Source organism: Protopterus annectens, chromosome 2.part1 (assembly GCF_019279795.1).
Source record: "Protopterus annectens isolate FY-2018-M chromosome 2.part1, PAN1.0, whole genome shotgun sequence".
Taxonomy (NCBI): Eukaryota; Metazoa; Chordata; order Ceratodontiformes; family Protopteridae; genus Protopterus; species Protopterus annectens.
Genome location: NC_056729.1, coordinates 83332118 through 83354798, shown reverse-complemented (window position 1 = coordinate 83354798; position 22681 = coordinate 83332118). Strand labels below are relative to the sequence as shown.

At 39.4% G+C, this 22681-nt stretch overlaps 1 protein-coding gene across 1 annotated transcript in view; it reads right to left on the bottom strand.

Annotated features, from left to right (window-relative positions):
* LRBA (LPS responsive beige-like anchor protein) overlaps nt 1–22681 on the bottom strand; it is a 4045850-nt gene that overhangs the window by 3392303 nt on the left and 630866 nt on the right. Inside the window, exon 6 of the mRNA XM_044063433.1 lies at nt 12496–12622. Within this exon, the coding sequence (XP_043919368.1) occupies nt 12496–12622 (127 nt within the window). The remainder of the gene's footprint in view (nt 1–12495; nt 12623–22681) is intronic.

Below are 22681 nucleotides of genomic sequence, written 5' to 3'. Positions count from 1 at the left end.
AACATGCACGAAAAACTCCTGGGCAAGAAATGGGCTTATTCCCCAAAAATGCTTAAGTTGTCAACATGCCATTTTATCACTTCCACTGGCTAATTCTTTCCATGTGCAGCAGGAGTTGCAGCACATATACTCCCCAATGGGCCCAACAGCCGGCAGTAGAAACCATTATCCCAGCATCCGATCAACAACTCCCTTTATCCCAAGTTTCTACATGAGGTTGGGGGTGTCAAAGGTATTCATTAGGACTTAAAGGCCCTATTCATCATCCACTCCCATGCAGCAGCTCACATCCACCAGACATATGTGCACTTATACATACATTCAACAGAAGGCTGCTACAACTGGCTGGGTATGGCCAAGCCCACACCTCCAGTCCTATCCCTGCTCAGTGTCTAGCAAGCTCCACTTGCACTATGGCATTCAGTCAGCAGGAATCAAACCTCCCTCCGTCTTCCCCAAAATGGGCAAGTCATTGAAGACTGTTCATTCCTACAGTCTCCCACCAAATTCTTGCAGCACCCAAACCACTTTCTGTACCTGGGTCACAGTCAGGGTTTTATCCCTCTTAAAACAGACAGGCTCCACCTACTGACCCTTCTACTAGCATAATAATTGTGGAAAAATCTCTAACACTTCAGATGACCCATTTTCAATTAGCAGCATGGTTGTTAGAGAGGAAGAATGGGAGTAAGCAGCCAATGCTGAGCATCTCGGAAGCAGTGTATGAGCCTGACCAGCTTTGCGCTGCATAAGCAGTGAGCTGTAGTCTGGAGTTTGCACAAGTGTGGAAGAATACATGCACCTCCTGAGTGTAGCAACTGTAGAGCTGTCAAAGCTGCTGTGAGGGGACAGGAAATTACAGTATACTCTCCCAACAGTATGATTCTGCACCATTGTCCTCTATCTTTTCACAAGCCCCAGATATGGGTCACGTTGAACTCGCAGGAGACTAAAGTAGGTCCAGTACACACAGTAAATGACCAGAAGACCTGGTGATTATCAACTGTGAGGAGAAAAAAAATCAACAGCTTTTTTTGAAATATGACATGACAGAGAATCCTTACTCTGGAGATACCTAGCAATTCTTTTTAGTACGGTTCAAGGCCAGCTGTTCTGGATTTGGCATAACATTCCTAATTTCTGGCTCACGTTTTTGCACTGCTGCTCAAAATTTTTGATTTCCTGTTAAGACATCTAGGATTCTAGTTGATCAGCAATATTAGACAGTACATCTTCATACTTTGTTCACAAAATGCATGTTGATGCAAAACCTGATGCCTTACTAACATTTTAAATAATTTAAGAGTAGTAGTTATAAATTGAGTTGGGTCTTTGTTCTACCCATTATTTTGTGCTTGTCCCCGATTCCTAAGCAAAGTAGAAAGCAATGATCCTAGGTTACTATAAATAAATAGTTGGCATACTCGTACATGGCCATCATGGAGCATGCATAATACCTATGCCCACTCAAGCTGCAAATTTCACCAGACATTTAGCAAATATTTTCATACATGCCATCCAAAAAAAAAGATATGACAATTATCCAACAGTTGCTTATATCTGCAAAAAAAAAAAACACTCAAATACCCATGAATTTACCTCCTATTTTTAGTCTGCCCCTTGTAAAATGTTACTTTCTTGACAAATTAATGCCAAACATTATTTAATTAAAGTAGTCATAAGAGTTTCACTTCTCTTTATGTCCGAAAAGTCATCTTAATGAAAAATGCCATTACATCTCTAAGTAAATAGCAATAGTTAAAATAGTCTATGAATATGGGCTTTCCTCTCTTGATTTTTGGCTTTTGTCCTTGATTATCAAGCTAACAAACTGAAAGCCACAGGAGGAATAAAGAAGGCTTTACAAAAGCAGAACAGATGAAATAAAAAAAAGTACAGTAGTGTAAGTAAACTTACCAAAACAGTACATGTTCAAAGGATCACTGCTGTAGTAGCCTTAGCTATAGGAGTTATATCCTCCCAAGGATACAACAGACATCCATATTCCAAAGCTTCAGTGCACCTTCTACATGTTCAAACTGTCAGGCAGATTGAGCTCAGCCAACTGAAAAAAACAAACAGGTTTGGGTGCCAAGCCCTACAGAGCTTTCATGCCAACACAGAGTGGGGGAGAGAGCCATGAAAGGACAATACTAGACACAACAAAAAAAGTATTCACACACTGGCATAAACACACCAAGAAACAAATGGGATGGAGGGAGCAGCGACTGCAGCAGTAATTATTCGAACATCTACTGCTATGGTAAGTTGACTTACACAACTGGTGGAAGGGGAAGGGTCTGTGAGCCCTTGGAGAATGGTCCTAGCAAAGCCTGATTTTGACAAAGAAAAAAGCAAGCTTACAGCACCTTGTAAATATATGTATGGAAGATCAAGCTGCTGCTTCTATAATACTTCTAGAATTGAACCCTTTCCAAAAATCCATACACAAAGTCAAGGTCCTTGTACAGTGATCCTTGACACTGCCTGGAATAGTTTTGCTGCACTGGATATAAAAGGAAATAACCCTAAACTTTGAAAACAGGCTGTTTTGACACTGTCTGCCCTTTCTTACCTTCACAAGAAATGAAATACTGATCAGAAGATCTGAAAGATTCAGTTCTGTCAAGACAGTACCAGAATTGTCAGTGGACATCCAAGGTATGGAGTATACTTTCTCCCTCATTTTTTAGCTTCAGGAAAAAAAGAACAGGGCAATGCATAATTTGGCTTCAATTGAAATAAGGCACCACCTTTAGGCATAAAATAAGGATTACTTCTCAAAGAATCTCTATCTGTGGAAAATGAGAGTTTAATCACCATACGAGCTTGTAACTCTTGCAGATGTCAAAGCAATCAGTAGAACAGTTTTCTGTGTAAAGAACCTCAAGTCAGCCACATTAGCTGGTTCAAACAGAGTAAATGTTAGCTTCTCCAACACAAAATTAAGATCCCAAGGAGGGGCCACTGGATTTCTTGGAGGCCTCTATGCAAAACTAATTTCAAACACATTTTTATGAGAATGCACTGAAAGAGGAGGATGCATGGACCGACATGCTGAAATGGCAGATAAATTAACCTTGAAGGAGGAGTAAGAAACTCCATGGGATAGTAACTCTCACATTTTGAAACTAAAGAACAGTGATCACTAAACGATTGTTGGTTATGTTGTTGGAACCAACTAGAAAACAATTTTCAATTTGCTAATACATGATTTCCTAGTAGCAGGCTTTCTAACTTCCATTAATACCTGCTGCATGTCCACAGCAAACAGGTGCCTAAAGGGAATTAAGATCCTATCATTAAGGTAGTCTATGAAGTTGACTGGGGATGGTATGCGTCAAAAAATCCCTGATCCTGTATGTATGCAGATCCATTCTGAGAGGAATCTTGTGGAAATTACCCCTTGCCATTTCAAAAAGAAGGGAGAACCACTGTTGCCTGGGCCAGAAGGGAGTCACCACAATGTTCCTAGGTGATTCCTTCTGAATCTTCAGAAGTACCCTGGATATCAGTGGAAAGGGTGGAAAAATACGGGAACATTCCTATCCAGGGAAAGGAAAAGACATCAGTCTTCCAGGCCTTCTTGTACGCATTGCCAGGGGAGAATCTTGCCAGTTGATTGTCTGAGAGGAAGCAAAGAGGTCTAATTTAAGGAACTCTCCACTGATGGATCAAATGTTGGAACACGCTCTGATCTAGTTTCCACTTGTGAGGATCTGCCCTTGTTCTGCTCAACTTGTCTACCGCACAATTTTGCTCTGACAGAATGTAGGATGGCTACAGAGTAAGACTGCGCTATGAAGCTATATCCCAAGGTAACATGGATAGTCTGCAAATGGGATACAATATGATTTCCACTTGCTTATGCACCATATGACTGCGGTACTGCCGCCAACAACTTGAAGAGGTCCTGGGGACCAAAGATGATTCAGTGAGTCGAGTGCCTTGATCAGGGCAATAATCTCAATATTTATGTCAATGTGTCTGTCCTTGGTGTCCCACACACCCTATACTTCTATCCCTCCTGAAAATGCTCCCCCAAGCAAAGTCTGGGGCATCTGTGGTGACTGCTTTGGAGTATGGTGAAGTGGAGGAGACCTGGATTTAGGGATATATGCCATCTCCGCAAAGTAATATCTCTTTTGAAAAACCACAGCAATGGGACTTGAAAAGACAAAGGATGTTGGTGCTAGCATCAAAGAGACTTTAGATACAACTGTATCTTTCTCATGTGGATTCTTGCTAGGGGTACACGAGAATCAAAGATGCCATGAGAACTAAAATCCTGAAGTACTTCCTTGCAGTGAAATTGAAGTTTGAGTGGGAAACCTCAGAAATAGATTAAGAAACAAATCTATTTTTTTTAATGTGAAATAAAAGCTCTTTGAACTGAGGTGTCCAAAGACTTCTGAATGTTCTCTTGGAATCCCAATTTGTGTAAGAAATCTGTCACCCAAGTGAGAGATTCTTGACACTTTTGAAGAGAAACTGCAAAGATAAGCAAGTCATCTAAATGTAGAAAAATGTGAATACCTTGTAGCCTACAATGATCTATAACTGAAGCTAGACCCTTCATGAGCACTCTTGATGCAGTGGATAGTCCAAAGGGTAAGGCAGAGAACTGATAATGTGTTCTAGATGCACAGAATTTAACTGGCTGAAGTCTGGATGAATATTAGTTGTGGTGATAAATATCTTTTAAATGTAGTGTTTACCAGGAGACTTAAATGAGGAAGAAGAGGAAACAGGATGTGAAGTAACATCATTTTGAACTTGGGGACCATCACAAACAGGTTTAGGAAAGAAAGATACAGAATTGGTCTCCAAGCATCATCTTTCTTTGCCACTGAAAACATCCTTGAATAAAACTTTTCCGACCTGGGAAGGAGAAATTGATTGTCACTCTGAGGGACAGCATTTGAAGGACAAGGGGAAATAAAGAAATTTGGTCTGCTGGATGAACTACCACCCCTGGAAAGGAGGGATTTCCTCCCACTGCCATCTGTAAACCTTGACAAATGATCTTCAAAACCCATTTGTCTGAGACTATCTGTTGCCAAATAGAAATGTGGAGACCTTCTGGAAGGGAAAAGGGACTGCCAGGGTGGAACAGGGCAAGAGCCAAAGTCCCTAAAATAGTGACTAACATGTTGGCCTTTCCTCAGTTTTGGTAATTTCCTAAATTCTTTTTAGAACCCCTGAGCTGTCTTTTACTAGCATTTTGTTGAGACTTTTTTGAAGATTTTAAGAATTCATTAGAAATTTTGGAAAAGGAGAGCTATAAATATTGAAGATTCCTTGTATTATCTTATGCCTTTCATCACACTTTGATAACCTCTGCACCAGAACCACCAAAAACTAAATCTCTGTCCAAAGGAGAATTTAAAATCTCATTGTTCATGTCATCTGGGAGGTTCTGAGAAGGCAGCCAGCCAATCTTCCTTAGAACAGTACCAGAGTCCAAAGACCAGGAGGTAATATTGAACATTGTAAATAAGGAATTTTGATTTGTACAAAGGAAGAAACTAAATTATTGAAAGCAGATTTTTCTTTAAAGGAAGAAATTGCGAACAAAACATTCCTCACACTCTCGCAATTAGCCAGAATAAACTTTAACATATAAACCTGACAATTCAAAATTCTGAAAATCAAAGTTGCAGAAGTATACACTTTTCACCCCATACTTAATTTTATACATTTTATCTGCCTTTTTAGTGGAAGCAGACTGCCTATCAGGAAAATCGCAGGCAGTAACACATGCATCCTTCCTTGAATTAATGAGTTCCTTACTGATTTGCCAGTGATTCTAAACAGAACGCAAACAAAGGGGAAGATGACACCCCTGGCCTGCTCCTCTGTTCAAACAGAACTTAGAAGAAAGGAACCCTCCCCCACTTTAATTTTCCCCTCTAATCCCTCATATATATCCCCCTAATTAACCTTATTGTGTCAGGGAATACAAATGCTTCCATTGCCCTACTCATAAAATTCATGGTTACTCTTTCAAATGCTTTCTTTGCATCACGACCCACCAACAGTTGTATTTTCTTACTTTCTGCTTTCCTCTGGATCATCACTGCCGTATTTTGTCAAATGTTTGCCTCCCTTCCACAAAACCACACTGATCCATATCGATCAACTTTGACATCACCTGTGCCATTTGTTTAGATGTTACAGACATACACACTTTATAATCCTATTTTAGAATCAAAATGGGTCTACATGAAATGAGATGTGATAGATTTTCACCATCTTTAGGTATTAAAGCCACCACAGCCTTCTTCCAGGATGTTTGTACTTTAATTTCCTTTTAAAATAAAAAAAAAACCTTCCACATTTTTATTACTTTCTTCCCCCCTAGTTTCCAAACTTCCACAGGAATACCATCCATTACTGGAGACTTTCCAGAAGATTGGTTACACATCATTTCTATTTCATCTCCTCCTATCCTTGCTGTTAATAAATTAAACTCATCTACCTCTAACCTTGGTATATTTAATTCTTCCATAAATATTTCCACTTGTTCTTTTTCTTGATTTTCACATTTCTCTGCATTACAAAGCTTTTCATAAAATTTCTGAAATATTTTTATCACTGGTTATTTTCCTTGTTATAAACTCCCTAAGGTAGGCAACAACCCTTTCTACTTTCTGTTGCTTGAGCCATTGTGCTAAAAGTTCTTGTGCTCTGGAGTTACCAAAAAACAGTTGCTTAACAGCAATCTTTCTACATTCACAATTATCCAGGTAGTCCCTTATTTTTCCTTTAGCATGCTGCAGTTCTGTGAGATGCCCACCATTCTATAATACTTTAACCTTTGTCAGTCCCTCTAAAGAATTTTTCTTACTTCTTAACCACATTTTTCTTATTTCTTCTGTATTTTTAAACTCCACTTTCATTTTATCCTACTCTTCAACTACATTTTCTGAAATATCTATCTTTCCCAAGAGCTCCCAAATAATTTCCACAACCCATTCCTTAAATTCCTGCTTAAAAGATAGTTGGGGAAGCACCAGAATCTCATTTTTATTTCATTACCCTGCATATTTATTTTAGTCATTACTGGCACGGGATATGAAATAGTTATTGGATGCGTATCAGAACTATAGATTAAATGCACATGTTCTTGTGAAAAATTATTTCTAACTAGCCTAGTCCAGTTTTTTGTAAATCGGGGAATATTTAAATTCTCTCCGAGCTCCTACTACTGAAGTCACATCTTCCATATCAAATATTTTTATAAAGCTCTTCAAAAATATACCCTATTTTGTTGTATTTCTCTTCTAGGCCCCCAGACAGATACTCACTGTTGCAAATTAAATTCTAGCTCCCCATCTAGAACATTCCCTGCTGAAAGCAGATTTATCCAAGATGTTTCTCAAGCTCCATTGCAGCAGTTTTAGGTGGAATATAAATACACGCCAGTGTAATCCTCCTCTCTTGCAAGGAAACCCTTACTATTACATATCTACCATTATCCTTCTTCCCCTCTATCAGTTTTGGAGCTCATCTAGCAGTTAACTTAAGTATTTCCCTTTTCAGTTGTCCCAGATATAGCACTGAATAACCATTACCAAATCATTTCTTTATCAAACTCATGCTCAGTTCTTTCCAAATGTGTCTCTTGTAGCATAGTTATTTGCATGCTGCATTTCTAAATACAGTTCACTACTCTTACTTTTTGTATATAGCTGTGAGACCATTTAGATTCAAAGATGATATAGAAAGTGTTAACATTATGGTAAGAGGTTATGATTCCCAGCTGTTATGTATAACAGCTTTTTTAAATGTCTTGTCTCATCTTTTGTGTTATATGTATACACTAATGTTTGGCAGGTTGATCTTTCATACAATTGTTTCTTGTCATATCCATTTGAACCTATGTTACCCTCTTACACAAGTTTGTTTTAATGAAAACCTTCAAAGAAAAAAAAAACTCATCCACCAGAACACCCCACAACCTATCAATTTAATGCAAACACAAAACTATGGACATCTTCAAATAATGAAGTTTAAACTTCCTAATAGGAACATTTATCCCAGACTGACAACTACACTCAAGCTTTAACCTATAATGAAGGTTATCCATGCTAAGCCATATGGTACTGCATGTGCTGCTACTTACACCAAGTGCTGCATGTTTTTGTCTCATATTTACTACTCTCCCAGCTGTAGAAAACAGCTTGAATGCTTTCAGAAAACATTACTGAAAAACATTACTCTGTTTTTATTGCTCCCTCATCAGCTTGTCTCTATAAAAACATGAGAGCCAGATAAAGAGCTGCCTCCAGCTACAAGCTTCTCATGCGGCACTCTGAGCATTTGCTAAAGGAAAACTTTTCATTACATTCAATGTTCTTTTATTTACTTGATCTCACTTAATGTGTTATTAGAGCAAGCCAAGAGCCTTAATCCAGTCATCCCCCAATGCAAAAGGAAGCAAAAGCATATCAATTTTACTTTTATCATACACTGTACGGTTTTACAACCTGTCCTTCACTTCAACAACCTAAGATTACAGCCTATTCTCTTAAACATGCTTTTTCCAGGCTTTCTTACATTTTTACATTGCAAGTGCCTACATTTCTTAAAACTAAACAAGAGAGAATGAAAGAGGGAAAAACGGGCACCTGTTTACTTTAGTATCCCTATGACACACCAAAATAACTGCAATGTTTTACTATACAACATGAACCATATGTCCTATTTTATAAAAAAAATGCTGTTAAGAACAACATTTTTTTTTAGTTACAATTACCTCTTTCCTTCCTTTTCCCCTCTCCTTAGTGTTCTTCCAAACATTAATAACATGAAATTGGGCATATGGTATAGAGTCCAATATTTCCAGGTTTTCTTTTTCTGTCACATTTCATGTATGTGATTAATGATTAGTAAATCCCACATTTACTCATTAAGTTCCGAGTTGTTGTTTTTCTTCCCACTAATTTCAATCTCTCACCTCCAGCCACTGGTCAATTTCCAATGTACTCCTGGTTCTTCTACTCAACTCCTACACTTCTCTCTCTCAAAAATTTTTCTTTGGAACACTGGAAAAGGTTCATTAGCATAGACACTTTATGAATGTTATTATCAGAAGAAGCAACAGAGTTTCCCCCTGGTTAACAGCTCATTTTTGTTGGACAAACGTTTGCATTTCCTCCTTAGCATGTTCTGCATTAAAAAATGACTTTGACTCTCCAGAAAAATAATAATCTGAAGTTAGCTGGATACAGTAGCTTAATCTCTCACCTGCATCTCGACAGTCCCTGACTGCTGGAAAAAAATTGCTCCTGTTCAGTCTGGTATGCAGTGAGTGATCATTTTCCACAAACACACAGTCTCCAACTTTTAATACTTTGCCCTTATCCCACAGTATTGTCAAAATCAACTCCTTCTGCTGGTAGGATTGCATCTTTACTATTAAAGATCCTGGCTGCTTTCTCATGGCCAAGTATGAAGCATACACACAATGTGCCCATTCATTACCAACTCATGACATGGTATACCAATCTGTTTACTTATTTGTGCTTTAATAAAGTTAATACACTCCATTCCTTCCATTTTCTCAGGTACAACAGAAAATCTCCAGTTTTCCCTACATGCTCTGTCCTCTAAACTGTACCATATTTTGAAACCTCTCTTCTTGAGCAGTATCATACTCAGTCTTTTCTTCATTTCAACTTCTGATTTTCCAGTTTTATCAGCTCATCTGCATATATATTTAAAGCTTCTTCCATTTTTTCAGCCTTTTGTTATAGGAGTTGACATACTCCTTCAATGTTTTATTAATTGTAATCATCTCTGAGCACAACTGACTCTTTTCCCCTCTAGATTACTGTTAAGTTATGTCTTGCACCAGTGCTGGAGCCTGGACTGTTTTTTGCCGAACAGCTGCAAGATGCTTCCCAGCCAACATTTTTCTCCATACCTTCAGTGGTTGATTTTCTTTCAGGTTTGTTGAATGTCTTCTTTGTTGGCATTCAAGTAGCATACTTACTAGCCAGTAACAAAGTCAAATTCACTGGCTCTCTCTCTTTTGAGTTTCTGTTGTTATACTGGGACAACTGAAATAAAACTGTTATTCAATGTGCAACCATCTTGGAAGCCCGGGTGGTACTGTCAGCAAAGTACAAGTTTAGTGATATGAGTGGAGAAGCACAGCAATCCCACACGCACAGCAGTGGAGGCTTTATCACAATGATTAAGGGCTTTACTTCACAATACAAGGTATGGGGTTTGATTATGATCTCTGAATCTTGTCTAAGCTTCTAATAATCTGCAGTGTAGCAGCCTACTGTTTACCTATGAACCTATAAAATACGTTTTACACGGTTAACATTTAAAATGTGATTAAAGATGTCAAAGCTTCACCCCTGTATCTGTAATTCTTTTACAGGTCTTCAACAAGCTATCACATCTGTGCAGAGTGCATACAATGAAGCATCTTATCATTATTTCACTGCTGATCTTAATAAGGTCTTCAATGCACAGGGTATTAATGCTTCAAGGTACCACCACTGTACTTGCATAACCACACAGTGGACATCTTACAGGTACACTGAAGCAGTCAGACAGTAGCATATAGGAAGAAAAGGGTAGGACGCAAAGATCTTACACTATACACATTTTGTACACAATGTGGAAGCGAGTTATACTAGTGCAATATAAATATATAACAGGGATTCAGTGACAGGATGTTTACACACAACTGATCTGCCATACACAGGAAGATAGTACTTCACAATCCACATAAGGAGGAGGGTGCGAATAATGTAGGGGGGGGGTACAATCACAGTATACAGGTACATATATGATTCATGGTAAAAGGCATTACCCTAAGGTGGAAAGATAGTCACACAGGGAATTACTACTTCTAAAAAGGTTGCATAAAACTGTCTAAGCTTGGTTACACAGGTATAAAAGAAGAAAGGGCAAATTCAAACATAAGATGTTAGAAAATAACACAGAAAGCAAATAGCTTTACAAATATATGCCCTCATATCTGTTTGTATACCTATTTTTTACAGCTGCAAATAGGCCAAGGAAATCAAAAAGGGGTATGTGTTGAGCAGCAGCAATGTGCAGGCCTACAGTCACTAAAAGATCATGATAAATAATGAAAACTATTGAAAACTATCAATTACTGAGTTAGTTATTTAATATTCTATGTGGCCCCTCCAAGACCTGTACCAGCTATAGCATTAAAACCAATCTCCATTTACGGCAGGCCTTGGTCTCCAGAAGGAGATGCTTCTGTGACAGGGAAAGTTCACCCTCTCACCTATAAGGAAGGAAAGGTGGCTTCAGATCATTCAATTCCTCTGCCTTGGACAGACTTCAAAACATCTCAGCCTTATCAAAGATTTGGCTCCAAAACTAAGGGCTGCAGGTGTCAAGCCAAGATTTATGTTGCCGCAATAGTAAAAACTGTTACAGGTACCTTGCATTAGTGTGTGCCCAATGAAATGTGCTGTAACCTAGGCATACTTCCTTGAGTAGCACAGCTATTGAATAGCTGACCCAAACAATGCCTTTGCACTATGAACCTTTCCAAAGTAATCCTCTCTGTCATAACCTGTTAACTGATTCTAGAGCTGCACCTTGTGGCTGCAACTACCCTTGCTTCTCAAGCTTCCTAAAGAGGTCCTTGATCTGCATGGAGATGTAACAGCTCCTGAAGCAATATAAATGGATGCATATTCTTGTCAGATGTTATTTTAAAGCTTGCCTTCTCCTCCTAAACTTAACATATTCTTCCTCCTTTCCTTCTGAGTGACCAACTCAGGCCAGCAGCTTAAACCAGCTTCTATGATGTTCTTACTCTCTCTGTGCCAATACCTTTCACACCATTATGTTACATATTTTATTCCATTTTTGTTGTGTCCTTGAAGCATATATGCATCTGTATGCTCTGAGCATCACACATTCCTTACATTTACCTGCATGCACTGTCTGTGAAGTGCTAAACTACTACATAAACCAGAAAGCTTTGTGCAAATGCAGTCTCTCAGTCCCTCGCATGTATCAGCATTACACCATGTATCAGCATTACACCAGTGTAAGTCATATATACAGCTTGCAAGTACTTTCTGAATTCCATTGAGAGACTTCTGCCTTGCAGCATAAAACACAAACTACACAATGCTTACCATTAAGTTACATTAGCTGCCAGCTGTGCTCTTTTACTTCAGTACTTCCAAACTTTGTGTCCATAAAACAATTTAATGTTAAGTGGGAATAAAACAAACAATCTTAAACAACTGCTTTGTTATAAATTTTGGGTTTGCTCAGTCCAGGAAAAGCAAACAGAAATTAATAGAAAAAGCAATTTGCTTTAGGAAAAATAGGTTGCAATATTTTTAAGGCAATGCTTACTTCAGGCCCAAAGTCCTCCCATTATACTACTGTTCTGCTTGTTACAGGTATACAGTACCACAACAGTAGGGACAAAGCTTCAGTTATTCAAAGTATTTAGAAGATTCAAGCACTTGCCTTCTGGGGTTTAAAGTCATATTTTACACAGTGCTGGAATCCTTTTCCCTTCGATTTCAATGATGTGACTATCAAACACCCTCCAACAAAATGTGCTGAATAGCCAAGGCCTTTGCTGGTTCGAAAGCTGGAAAACAACAAAAAAAAAAAAAAAAAGAGAGAGACAGATAGAGAAAAGTACAATTAATCTGTTTACTGTAAGATTATATTGAAGTACATAAAAGTTGAATACACAATGTAGTATTACTGATAAAACAAGACACAATTAAGACCGTTTAATGACGATAAGAGATCATACATCACCACACTCCTAACCCAGGTTTACATTCCACACAAGTGACATCACAAGTCCAAACGCCACCATCAGTGAGAAGAAACAAGTGTACCACATGCAAAATTCCCCAAGCAGGTCCTCAAATTGTAGTTGTGGTATCATTGATGCTATGGACATAGTGATCACAACCCCCTAAACCACCTTGTTGGGCACAATAACACGTTACAGAAGAAAGCTGCACAGGGGAATAATGTTTAGTGGCTGAATGAAATACAGTTTTTATACAAACTATCACCAGGTTCATCACCACCAGCCCCCCAAAAAGTGTTCAGTATCAGTAAACAACCCCCCAAACCCGCCCCCATCTCAGACTCCACAAATGTTTTAAATGTTCAGTACTTCTCAGTTACCTTGCAGGATTTCTAACATGTTGCTGCTCAGTACCATTTTAACGCTACAATGTTTTGAGCCTCAGATGTAAACTATACTCAAGTACAGTTATGTAAGTAAACTTAGCATAACAGTTGCTGTTCAAATGATCGCTGCTGTAGTAGCCTCAGCCATGTGTGTTGTATCCTGCTAAGCATCCAACAGCCAACCAGTTCCCAAAGCTTCAGGGCACCTTCTTCAAGCCCAAAACTAAAAGGCATCTCGAGATAAGCTGACTAAAAGACAAGTTTTGGTACCAGACCATCTTGAGCTTTTCTGTTAACAGAAAGAGTGAGGCTGAGCCCTGAAAGGACAATGCTAGGAAAAACAAAAAAAAAATAACCACACCCTGATATAAACATCATACCAAAATACAAGGGGGATGGAGGGAGCAGCTACTGTAGCAGTGATCATTCAAACAGCTACTGTTATGGTCAGTTACTTACAACTGTACTAAGTTCAGCATATTGACTACTGCTTTACTACATGGGTAGATTACTCTAGCTTACTACATTTGGGAAGTGGAAGGAGAAGATTTCAGGAGATCCTTGAGAATGGTCCTTTGCAAAGCTTGATCTAGGCCTAAAGAAGGAATCACAGTTTTACAGTGCTTTGTTAAACTATGTACAGAGGACCAAGTTGCAGCTTCCAGAATACTTCTAGAATCCATCCTTTCCAAAAAGCCATAGTTGAAGCTAAGGCTGTGGTACAGTGGGACCTTGACCCTGCCTGGATTAGTTTTGTTATGGTGGGTGTCACAAAAGGAGATACTGCCAGCACAGCTATCTGGAATTTTGTAAATAATTATATGTCATTGGTGAATATCAAAATTATTTGAGCAAGATGCTTGAGTTACAACTGTATTAGAACTGTTTGTTATGTGTATATCAAACTGCTGGTACAGAAGTGTGTACTGGAAAGGTTTTTGCAAAGTGCTGTTTAAAATGTAGCCATAGCATGCCCTACTAGAATAGGACAGAAATGTGCATGCACTATTGCAACTTTTTAAATGTATATATTTTAACAGTAGAAACTAGAATACAATAGGTTAACTTCAGTCTAGCAAACTTCAGAAAAACAGCTGAAATTAAATTAGTTTATTGTAGCAAGGATACACAATGTCTGTGCTGAGAAGTTTTCTCTATTGTCTTGAAAGTGTTTAATGATTTCCAGCATTTGCCAAAGATCTGAGAAAAAGCCCTTGTCCATGTATTTTCACAGGTAGATGCTTAATGCTACCACCTGCCATCAATGGTTGTTTTGAGCCAGGGAACTAGAAATCAGATGACAAGAAATTATGTCATTCTGCAAGTTATACAGCAGTACTATTTGAGATATTAATTTAAGAAGTCTCTGACAGAGACAGAGCATTCTGTATTCTGTGTTTGACCCGACAATAACTAGAGAAGATCCATTCACCACATCTGCCTTGCTCTGTAAGTTGACTAGGGTATAGTAATTCTCTTAGATACAGTTAGGAATACTGCAAAGCTTAGTTATTTTTATTCGAGACTATCCTGCAATGTTGTTTTAAATATTTTCTGTGATTTGAACTCTGTCACTGTACATACATATTTGGTAAATTATTGTCCTTTTAATATTTATTATTAAATATATTTAAACCTTTCATTGTGGCTGATCTGTCTAGAGATACTTCAATTCTCAGAGTACTTGCATATTTATCTGGTGACACTGGGTGGGGCACTCCTCATAGCCTTGTTCTTGGTCAAACTACCATTTGTATTAGTAGTAACATTACACAGTAAGATTGAACACCCTCCGTTAAGGGCCTTAAAGTAGCCGATAAGGAAGTTGGCTGGTGGCAGTGATAACTACCTTATAGTCTGGGCAAAAGGGGGCATAGCTAGCAAACCTGTGCCAGCCTTTCCCAGGTGTGTGTGTGTGTGTGTGTGTGTGTGTGTGTGTGTGTGTGTGTGTGTGTGTGTGTGTGTGTGTGTGTGTGTGTAAACCAAACTTCAAAATGTTTGTGTATCAGCTACTTGGGCAGAGACACGAAGCGCTGGTTGGACAGTGAGAGTGCTGGAGGTCTTAGCTTGACCTCTCAGCTGAGATCTCAACTCTATAGATGTGCCAGTGGGGAGTCTTATTGGGGATCTGCAGAAACAGTAAGAAACCAGCCCTGGACTGACTGTGGAATGTGTGTGCTCTTAAGGGAAATTCCAGTTGATGCAGAGAGCTGCATTTGGAAATACTGTGTGTACTTGTCATCCTCTCAGTGTACCATCCACCACTGATGCCAGTGGTGAGAATTGAGGCTCCTTGATTACTGGTCCAGTTGTGGGTCGTCACACTGGATATAATAAAAGAACAGCTTTAGACAACCATTTAGAAATGGCCTATTTTGACACAGGTTGTCTCTTCTTACCTTCACAAGAAATAAACAATTGATCTAAAGAGCTGAAAGATTTAGTTCTGTCAAGATAGTACCCACACTTGTGTATGGACATCCAAGGTACGGAGTATCCTTTCTCCCTCACTTTTGGGTTCAGGAAAAAAAATGGAATGGATTGTCTTGCTTAAGGTAAACTAGGATACCACTTCAGGAATAAACAGATTATTAATTACCAAAGAACCTCTGTCCCTGTGGAATATGAGATACGGTTGAATCACCTTAAAAGCTTGCAACTCTAATGCCCTTCTTGCAGAGGTCAGAGCAATCAGCAAAACGGTTTTCTATGTTAAGAACCTCAGGCTGATTCAAATGGAAAAGTGTTGGCTTCTCTAACTCAAAATTAAGATCCCAAGGAGGGGCCAATGGTTTTCTTAGAGGCCTGTTATGAAACCTCTTTCAAAAACGTTTTGACATGAGAATGTATTGAAAGGGGAGGATCCATGGACATACATGCTGAAATGGCTGATAAATGAACACTGACAGAGGAGTAAGTAAGGCTATAGATTAGTAACACACACAAATATGGTAAAACCAGAAAAAAGTAGTACTGAATGGGTACTGGTTATGTTGTTGGCACCAACTAGAAAAACATTTTCCATTTGCCTATATATGATCTTCTCATAGAAGGCTTCCTTGCCTACATTTGTACTTGCGCATGTCTTCTGTAAACAGGTGCCTAAATGAATTAAGACCCTATCACCCAAGCAGTCAACTGAAGCTGACTGTTGTTGGTGTGTATCCAATACTCCTGTTCTGCATGTAGATCCAGTCTGCGAGTAAGCTTGTGGTAATTGCCCCTGGCGAATTTCAGAAGGAAGAACCATGGCTGCTTGGGCCAGAAGGGAGAAGTCACCACAATGAACTTGTGGGGTTCTTGCGGAATCTTTAGAAGTACTCTGGATGTTAGTGAAAAGGGTGGAAAAGCATACAGGAGCATGTCTGTGAGAGGAAAGAAAAAAATGCATCTGTGTTCCATAACTTCCTCCATGGAGTCCTGGAGAATAATCTTGCCAGCTGACTGTTCAGAGTGGAGGCAAAGAGGTCTACCTAAATAACTCCCCACAGATGGATCAACTCTTGGAAGACCCCTAACCTTGATTCCATTACTGAGGGTTTGCCCTTGTCCTCAGCTGGTCTACCACAAAATTTTTCTCTGATGTAATGTAGGATGCCTATAGTGTGAGACACTGTTGTGAAGCAACATTCACAGATAACATGCCTAATCTCCAAAGGGGGGGATATGACCAAGCTTAACCTTACTTGTTGAAGTACCACATGATTGTGATATTGTCTGCAACACCCTGACGATGGCCCTGAGAGCAAAGATGATTTGGAGAGTTGAGTGTCTTGAGCAGGGCAAGCATCTCATATTTATGTGCTTGCATCTGTCCTTGATGTCCCACACACTTTTCAGTTTTATACCTCTGAAAGTGCTCCCCAAGCAAAGCTCCATGCGCCTGTGTTGAGTGACCACTTTGGAACAGGGAAGCAGAGCTCTGGATTTAGGGATATCTGTTGTCTCCACCAAATGACCTCTTCTGTCAAACCCCAGCACTGGGATCTGAAAAGCCAAGGAGTGCTGGTGCTGGGACCAAAGCATCTTCAGATACCACTGTTTCTTTTCATGTGGACTCTTGCCACAGATGATATAAGCATCACATAGGTTCATAGGTAGGTACTAGGCTATTGGCCCTGGGGCCTATACAAGCCCAGCCAAAAAGGTACACTGGTTTTTGCCACCCAAGAAAATTATTTTCCTGTGCCACTGTCGAGCAGAGCCACGGAGGTGATCCCCGGGATGAATTTCCTATTTCCCATCCAATCATCAAGATTTTTCTTGAAGAGTGCCAATGAGGAGCTTTGTTTGATATAGACAGGTAGTTTATTCCAGAGTATGGGAAGTCTCTGGGACAGGAATCTATCCCTCCGGCATGTTCTGTTTATTGTGGTGACAAGGTTTAGGTCCCTAGAGCGTGTAGCTCTGAGGGACTGGGATTTCTTTAAGTTGAGCATGTACAACAGCTCTGGGTATGACATAGCTTTCTATGTTAGGCAAGATCACCTCTGAGTAGGTGATGTGCGATGGAGTAAAGCTGGAGTTTTTTGAGACGGTCAGCGTAGGGCATCTGTTTGAGGCCAGTAGTCCTCTTTGTAAGGTATTTCTGCGGCCTTTCCAGTTGTTGGAGATGTCTTGTGAGGTACATACCAAAAGGGGCGTTGTACTCTATATAATGGATCTAATGGGTGATGAGTAGAGGGGAACAATGACCTCTTTTTCTGGAGGAGAAACCTTTTGTGATGAGGTGTGCCACGCAGAAGGATTTCCTGACTACTGTGGTGATGTGATTATCAAAGGAGAAACTACTGTCCACCTGTGTCCCAAGGTCTCATCACACTTTCGATGTTAAGTATACTACCGCCTATGTTGTAGTTCATGGGTACAGAGTTTTTACCAAAGGTGATGACAATGCACTTTTTGGTACTGAGCTTGAGGCCATGGCTTTGACACCAGGCATATGTCTCAGTGAGGCCCTTTTGTAGGATGTCCACATCATTAGGAGTTTCGATTATGGCTCCTAGTTTGCAGTATTCTGCAAACTTCATTAACCAAAGACCTTCTCTGTGTTAGCCTGTACTTCAGAGAAGTAGATACCAAACAGGAGAGGACTGGGGACTGAACCCTGTGGTACTCCACTTGTCATTGGTCTGAAGTCGGATTTGGAGTCTGCTACTTTCACAGTGTGGGTTCTGTCAGTGAGCCAGTTGGCAACCCATCTTGTGACATAGGGATTTATACCTAGTTTGGTGAGTTTATCTGTAATTCCAGAGTGGGGGATGGTGTCAAAAGCCTTGGCAAGATCTAGACAGGCTGTGTGAACCACCTTACCCTCGTCTACGGCTTTGGTGACTGCTTCAAAGAATTCTATCAGATTTAGGAGACATGATCTGCCTTTTACAAACCCAAACTGGGTGGGATCCAGAATTTGGAGATAACCAATGTCTTTGTTTACAAGTTCCATGATGATATGTTCCATGACCTTGCAGACCAGGTTAGTCAGGCTAATGGGGCTGTAGTTCCCGGGGTCCGTGGTGGCTCCCCCCTTGTGGAGTGGGACATCCGTTGCTGTGCGCCATTCAGCAGGCACAAAGCCTGAGGTGAGGCTATGATTGAACATGGTACTTAGTGGGGTGCCAGTTTGTTCTGTAGTTCATGTAGAACGCAGCCTGGGATGTTGTCTTGTCCCATGGATGCTGTGTTCTTGGCTTTGGAGAGTGTGGTTTTTACCTGTGCAGCCGTGATTACAGGAACTTTGCATTCTTCCAGTATAGAGATGGTTTCTTTAGGGGGTGAGAGGGGGGGGGGTAAAGTTAACACTGAACCTATCTCCCAGGATGTTGGCAATATCAGTTGGGTATGTATTTAGTATCATTGTGCTGTAACTCAGAGCAGATCTGAGTGTTGCCATTCAGATTCTTGACATAGCTATAGAATGCTTTGTGGTTGTCTTTAGAATCAGTGGTGATTTTGTTTTCGTAACTAGCTTTGGAGGATTTTATCAGGGATCGCAGCTTCCTACTGAGGCTGACCAGGGAGCTCCTCCACTTGTGGGATTTTACTCTCTTTTGCAAGAGTTTCTTCCTTCTGTTGTACAGTTTGTTTATGGCAGGGGACCACCAGATTGGCTTCCTTTTTTTGGAGGATAGCATCTTGGTTCTGTTTGGGATAGCACGATCCATGCACTCATGTAAGTGCTTATAAAGTGCAATTGTGGAGGATTCAGTAGTCGTAACTGTATTGTCCATCTGCATGGGTGTCATGAAGTTCACCACTTCTGTCTTCAGAAGCATGAAGTTGGCTTTGGAGAAATTTTTTATTATGGTTTCCTTAACGGAAGCTCACAGAAGCTATGAGACCCACAGTCCTGAGGTATTCCCTCCCAGTAACCAAAGTCTTGAGTGTAAAACCCTAGAAATAGATTTAAATATAGAACACAGACCTTTTTTTAGGGATCCCAACTAAATTTTCTCTGTTGCTATCTTTACTACTAGTAAAGTTGGTTTAGACTTGGAGTTCCACTTTCTATTAAGTGTTTTTTTTTTGGCAGCTACCATAATTAGACTCAGCAAGGCCTTACTATATCTATGCAATTCTGTTTCTGTACCATAGTTCAGAAAATTCATTAGTAGTTAAACCAACTTGCTCACCCAGCATCTCCAACAGAGAAGTCTGTAGGATATCTTTAAAGTCTGCCAACTCATTATACTCCCATAAATGCTCCAGTTACCCCTTTCTTCCCCATCACACCTACAATATTTGCTGCCTACCCAGGGAAAAATTCTCTTGAGTCTACTTGGGGTATTAAAATATCTATGTAAACATTTCCAAGCAAAAATCTTAAATCATCTAGATTTTGTTGCATATTTGGGAGACATACATATACCCCCCATTGTTTCTTTGTGAATTGCTTATCCAATCTCTCACCAATCTCTTCTAACCTCCTCTGATTGATTCTTATAATTATCATTTAATATTTTATATGCTGTACTAATTACTCCTTTAACTGCAGCATCTGTTCTAGATTCAAATAAAAACTCTACCAGTGCTGGTCTTTCATTTAGAACCCTATTTATTTCTCTTTGCCTATACTCTGATATCAATCCTTAATAGGGAAGGCAATCTCTAACCTGTAGGACAAATACATTTTTGGTGTCTTCCCATTCTATTACTTTTTCCTCTCAAATTATTTGCTCCCATTATCTTGTTTCCTTTGCCAGTTTTCTCCAATGAATTCCAGCCCCCTGTTGTCTGTATCCCTAACAGAAGTCATCCCTATCAGCAGAATCTCCTTCCTCCATTTCCGTGCTGGCTTGGTTCTTAGAATACTTTCTGCAACTTTACAAATCTAATACTCTGTATTATTACTGTTATTGTCCTTAAAGATCTTCATCTAAAATACCAGTTTCTCCTTGTTTCTTGAGCTTCCCTCCCGTTTCATCACCCCTTTCCACTATGAATTATAGATTTCTGCTTGTGCTATGTCACTCTAAAATACCCCTTCAAATCAGGTAATCCCAATCCGCCTTTTTCTATTGGAAGAATCAGCTTATCCTACTGGACTCTTGCCGTCTTCCCCTCCCAGATAAAATCCTTCAGCTGTTTATTAATTGCTATCCACAAGTTCTCCTCTGATTGATAAAAATATGCCTGACCTGTGTATAAGACTAAATGGACTAAAAATATGTTAACTGCTTCTTACTATCCATTTCTGTATAACAGAGCTTCCAATTTCTCAGCGTTTGTATTACCTTTTGTTTAGTCTCTTCCTACATATCCTTAGCTGGCATAATAGAATTATTTTTAATTCATACTCCTAAATACTTCATTTTATCGTGTCCCCATAAATATGGATATTACTGAACCTAATTTGTGTGTGGGTACATAATTTATAGCTGTCTGTTTCAGCTTCAACAATTTTGTATCCCAAAAAGATTTGAAACTATCTCAAAATGTTCCACAACACTGCCATGTCCTTTTCTGGCTTTGTCAGGTATAAAACAATACCATCTGTAAACAGACCCAGCTTTTCTTGACTACCATACCAGTTATATCCTTGAATTTCAGAGTCCCTTATTTTCTTTGCCAGTGATTCTAAATATAATGCAAACAAATGGGAAAAAGGACATCTGCTCAGTTCCCCTGCTCAAGCATTAGTTATCAGTGAGGACTCCACCCACTTTAATTTTCACCTCTGAACCCTCATATATCCTCCCAATCAACCTTATAATTTTATCAGGGACTGCAAGAATGAAAAAAGCATACTAATTTTTCTCTTTTGTCATGCTTTTAACCAGACTTTTATTTTTCCAAACATTAATAACATGAAGTAAAGCATATATTTTAGAGTCTCCACTAGTCCAAAAAAGTCCAATACTTATAGCTTTTCCTGTTCTGTTATATTTCACAGATAATTATTGCTTTGTAATCCTGTTCATCTCCATTCCAAAATCCTGTGTCTGCTACATTTCCAACATACTCCCAATTCTTCGAGTCAACTATCATGCTCCATTCCTTCTCTCCAGCATTTTCCACTGAAACACTGGAAAAAGGTTGCACTGGCACAGTCTCTGTTGTCTTTATTACCAGAAAAACAAGCACAATTTCCTTCCATTTCACAACTCACTTTTTGTTCGACAAACTTTTGTACTTTCTCCTTCGCATTTACTTAATCAAAAAGTGATTTTGTCCCTCCAGGGAAGAATATTTTGAAGACAGCTGGGTATATCAGTTTGAATCTCATAACTGCTTCTTGACATTCCCTGAATAGTGAGATAAATTTACTCCAATTTTGCCTGGTGTACAATGAGTAATCATTCTCTATAAACATTCTGCTGTCTCCCACTTTTAGAACTCTGTCCTCCTGCCACAGTTTTGTCAGAATCAACTCCTTCTGTTGGGTAGGATTGCATTTTTACTATTATAGGTTCAGGCAGCTTTCTCATATCTGGAGCATACACACGATGCACCCCCTCAATTAACAGCTCCTGCTGTGGAATACCAGTCCACTCGCTTATTTGTGCTTTCATAAAGTTAATATAGTCTGTTCCTTCCAGCTTCTCTGGTACAGCTGAAAATTGCAGGTTTTCCCTACATGCTCGGTCCTCTAATTCTATTATTTTTTTGAAACATCTCTTCTTGAGCAGTCTCATATTCAACCAGCCTTTTCATTTCAAAAACTGGTTTTTGCAGTTTTTATCAGTTCATCTGAATATCTGTTTAAAGCTTCTTCCATTTTTTTCCAGCCTCTTGCTGTTTGAGTTGATATACTCTATCAGTGTTTTGTTTATTTTAACCAGGTCTGTATGAAGTTGTCATACTTTCCTCTAGGTTACTAGAAGTCATGTCTGGAGCTTGCACTGCTTTTTGTTGAACAGCTATAGTACTTTTCCCAGTCAGCGTTTTTCCTCACCTTTTGTAGCAGATTTTCCTTCAGGTCCCCTATATATCTTTTTCCTGGCATCCAGGCAGTACACTTAATAGCCAGTTACTGAAATTTACCCAGAAACATAGC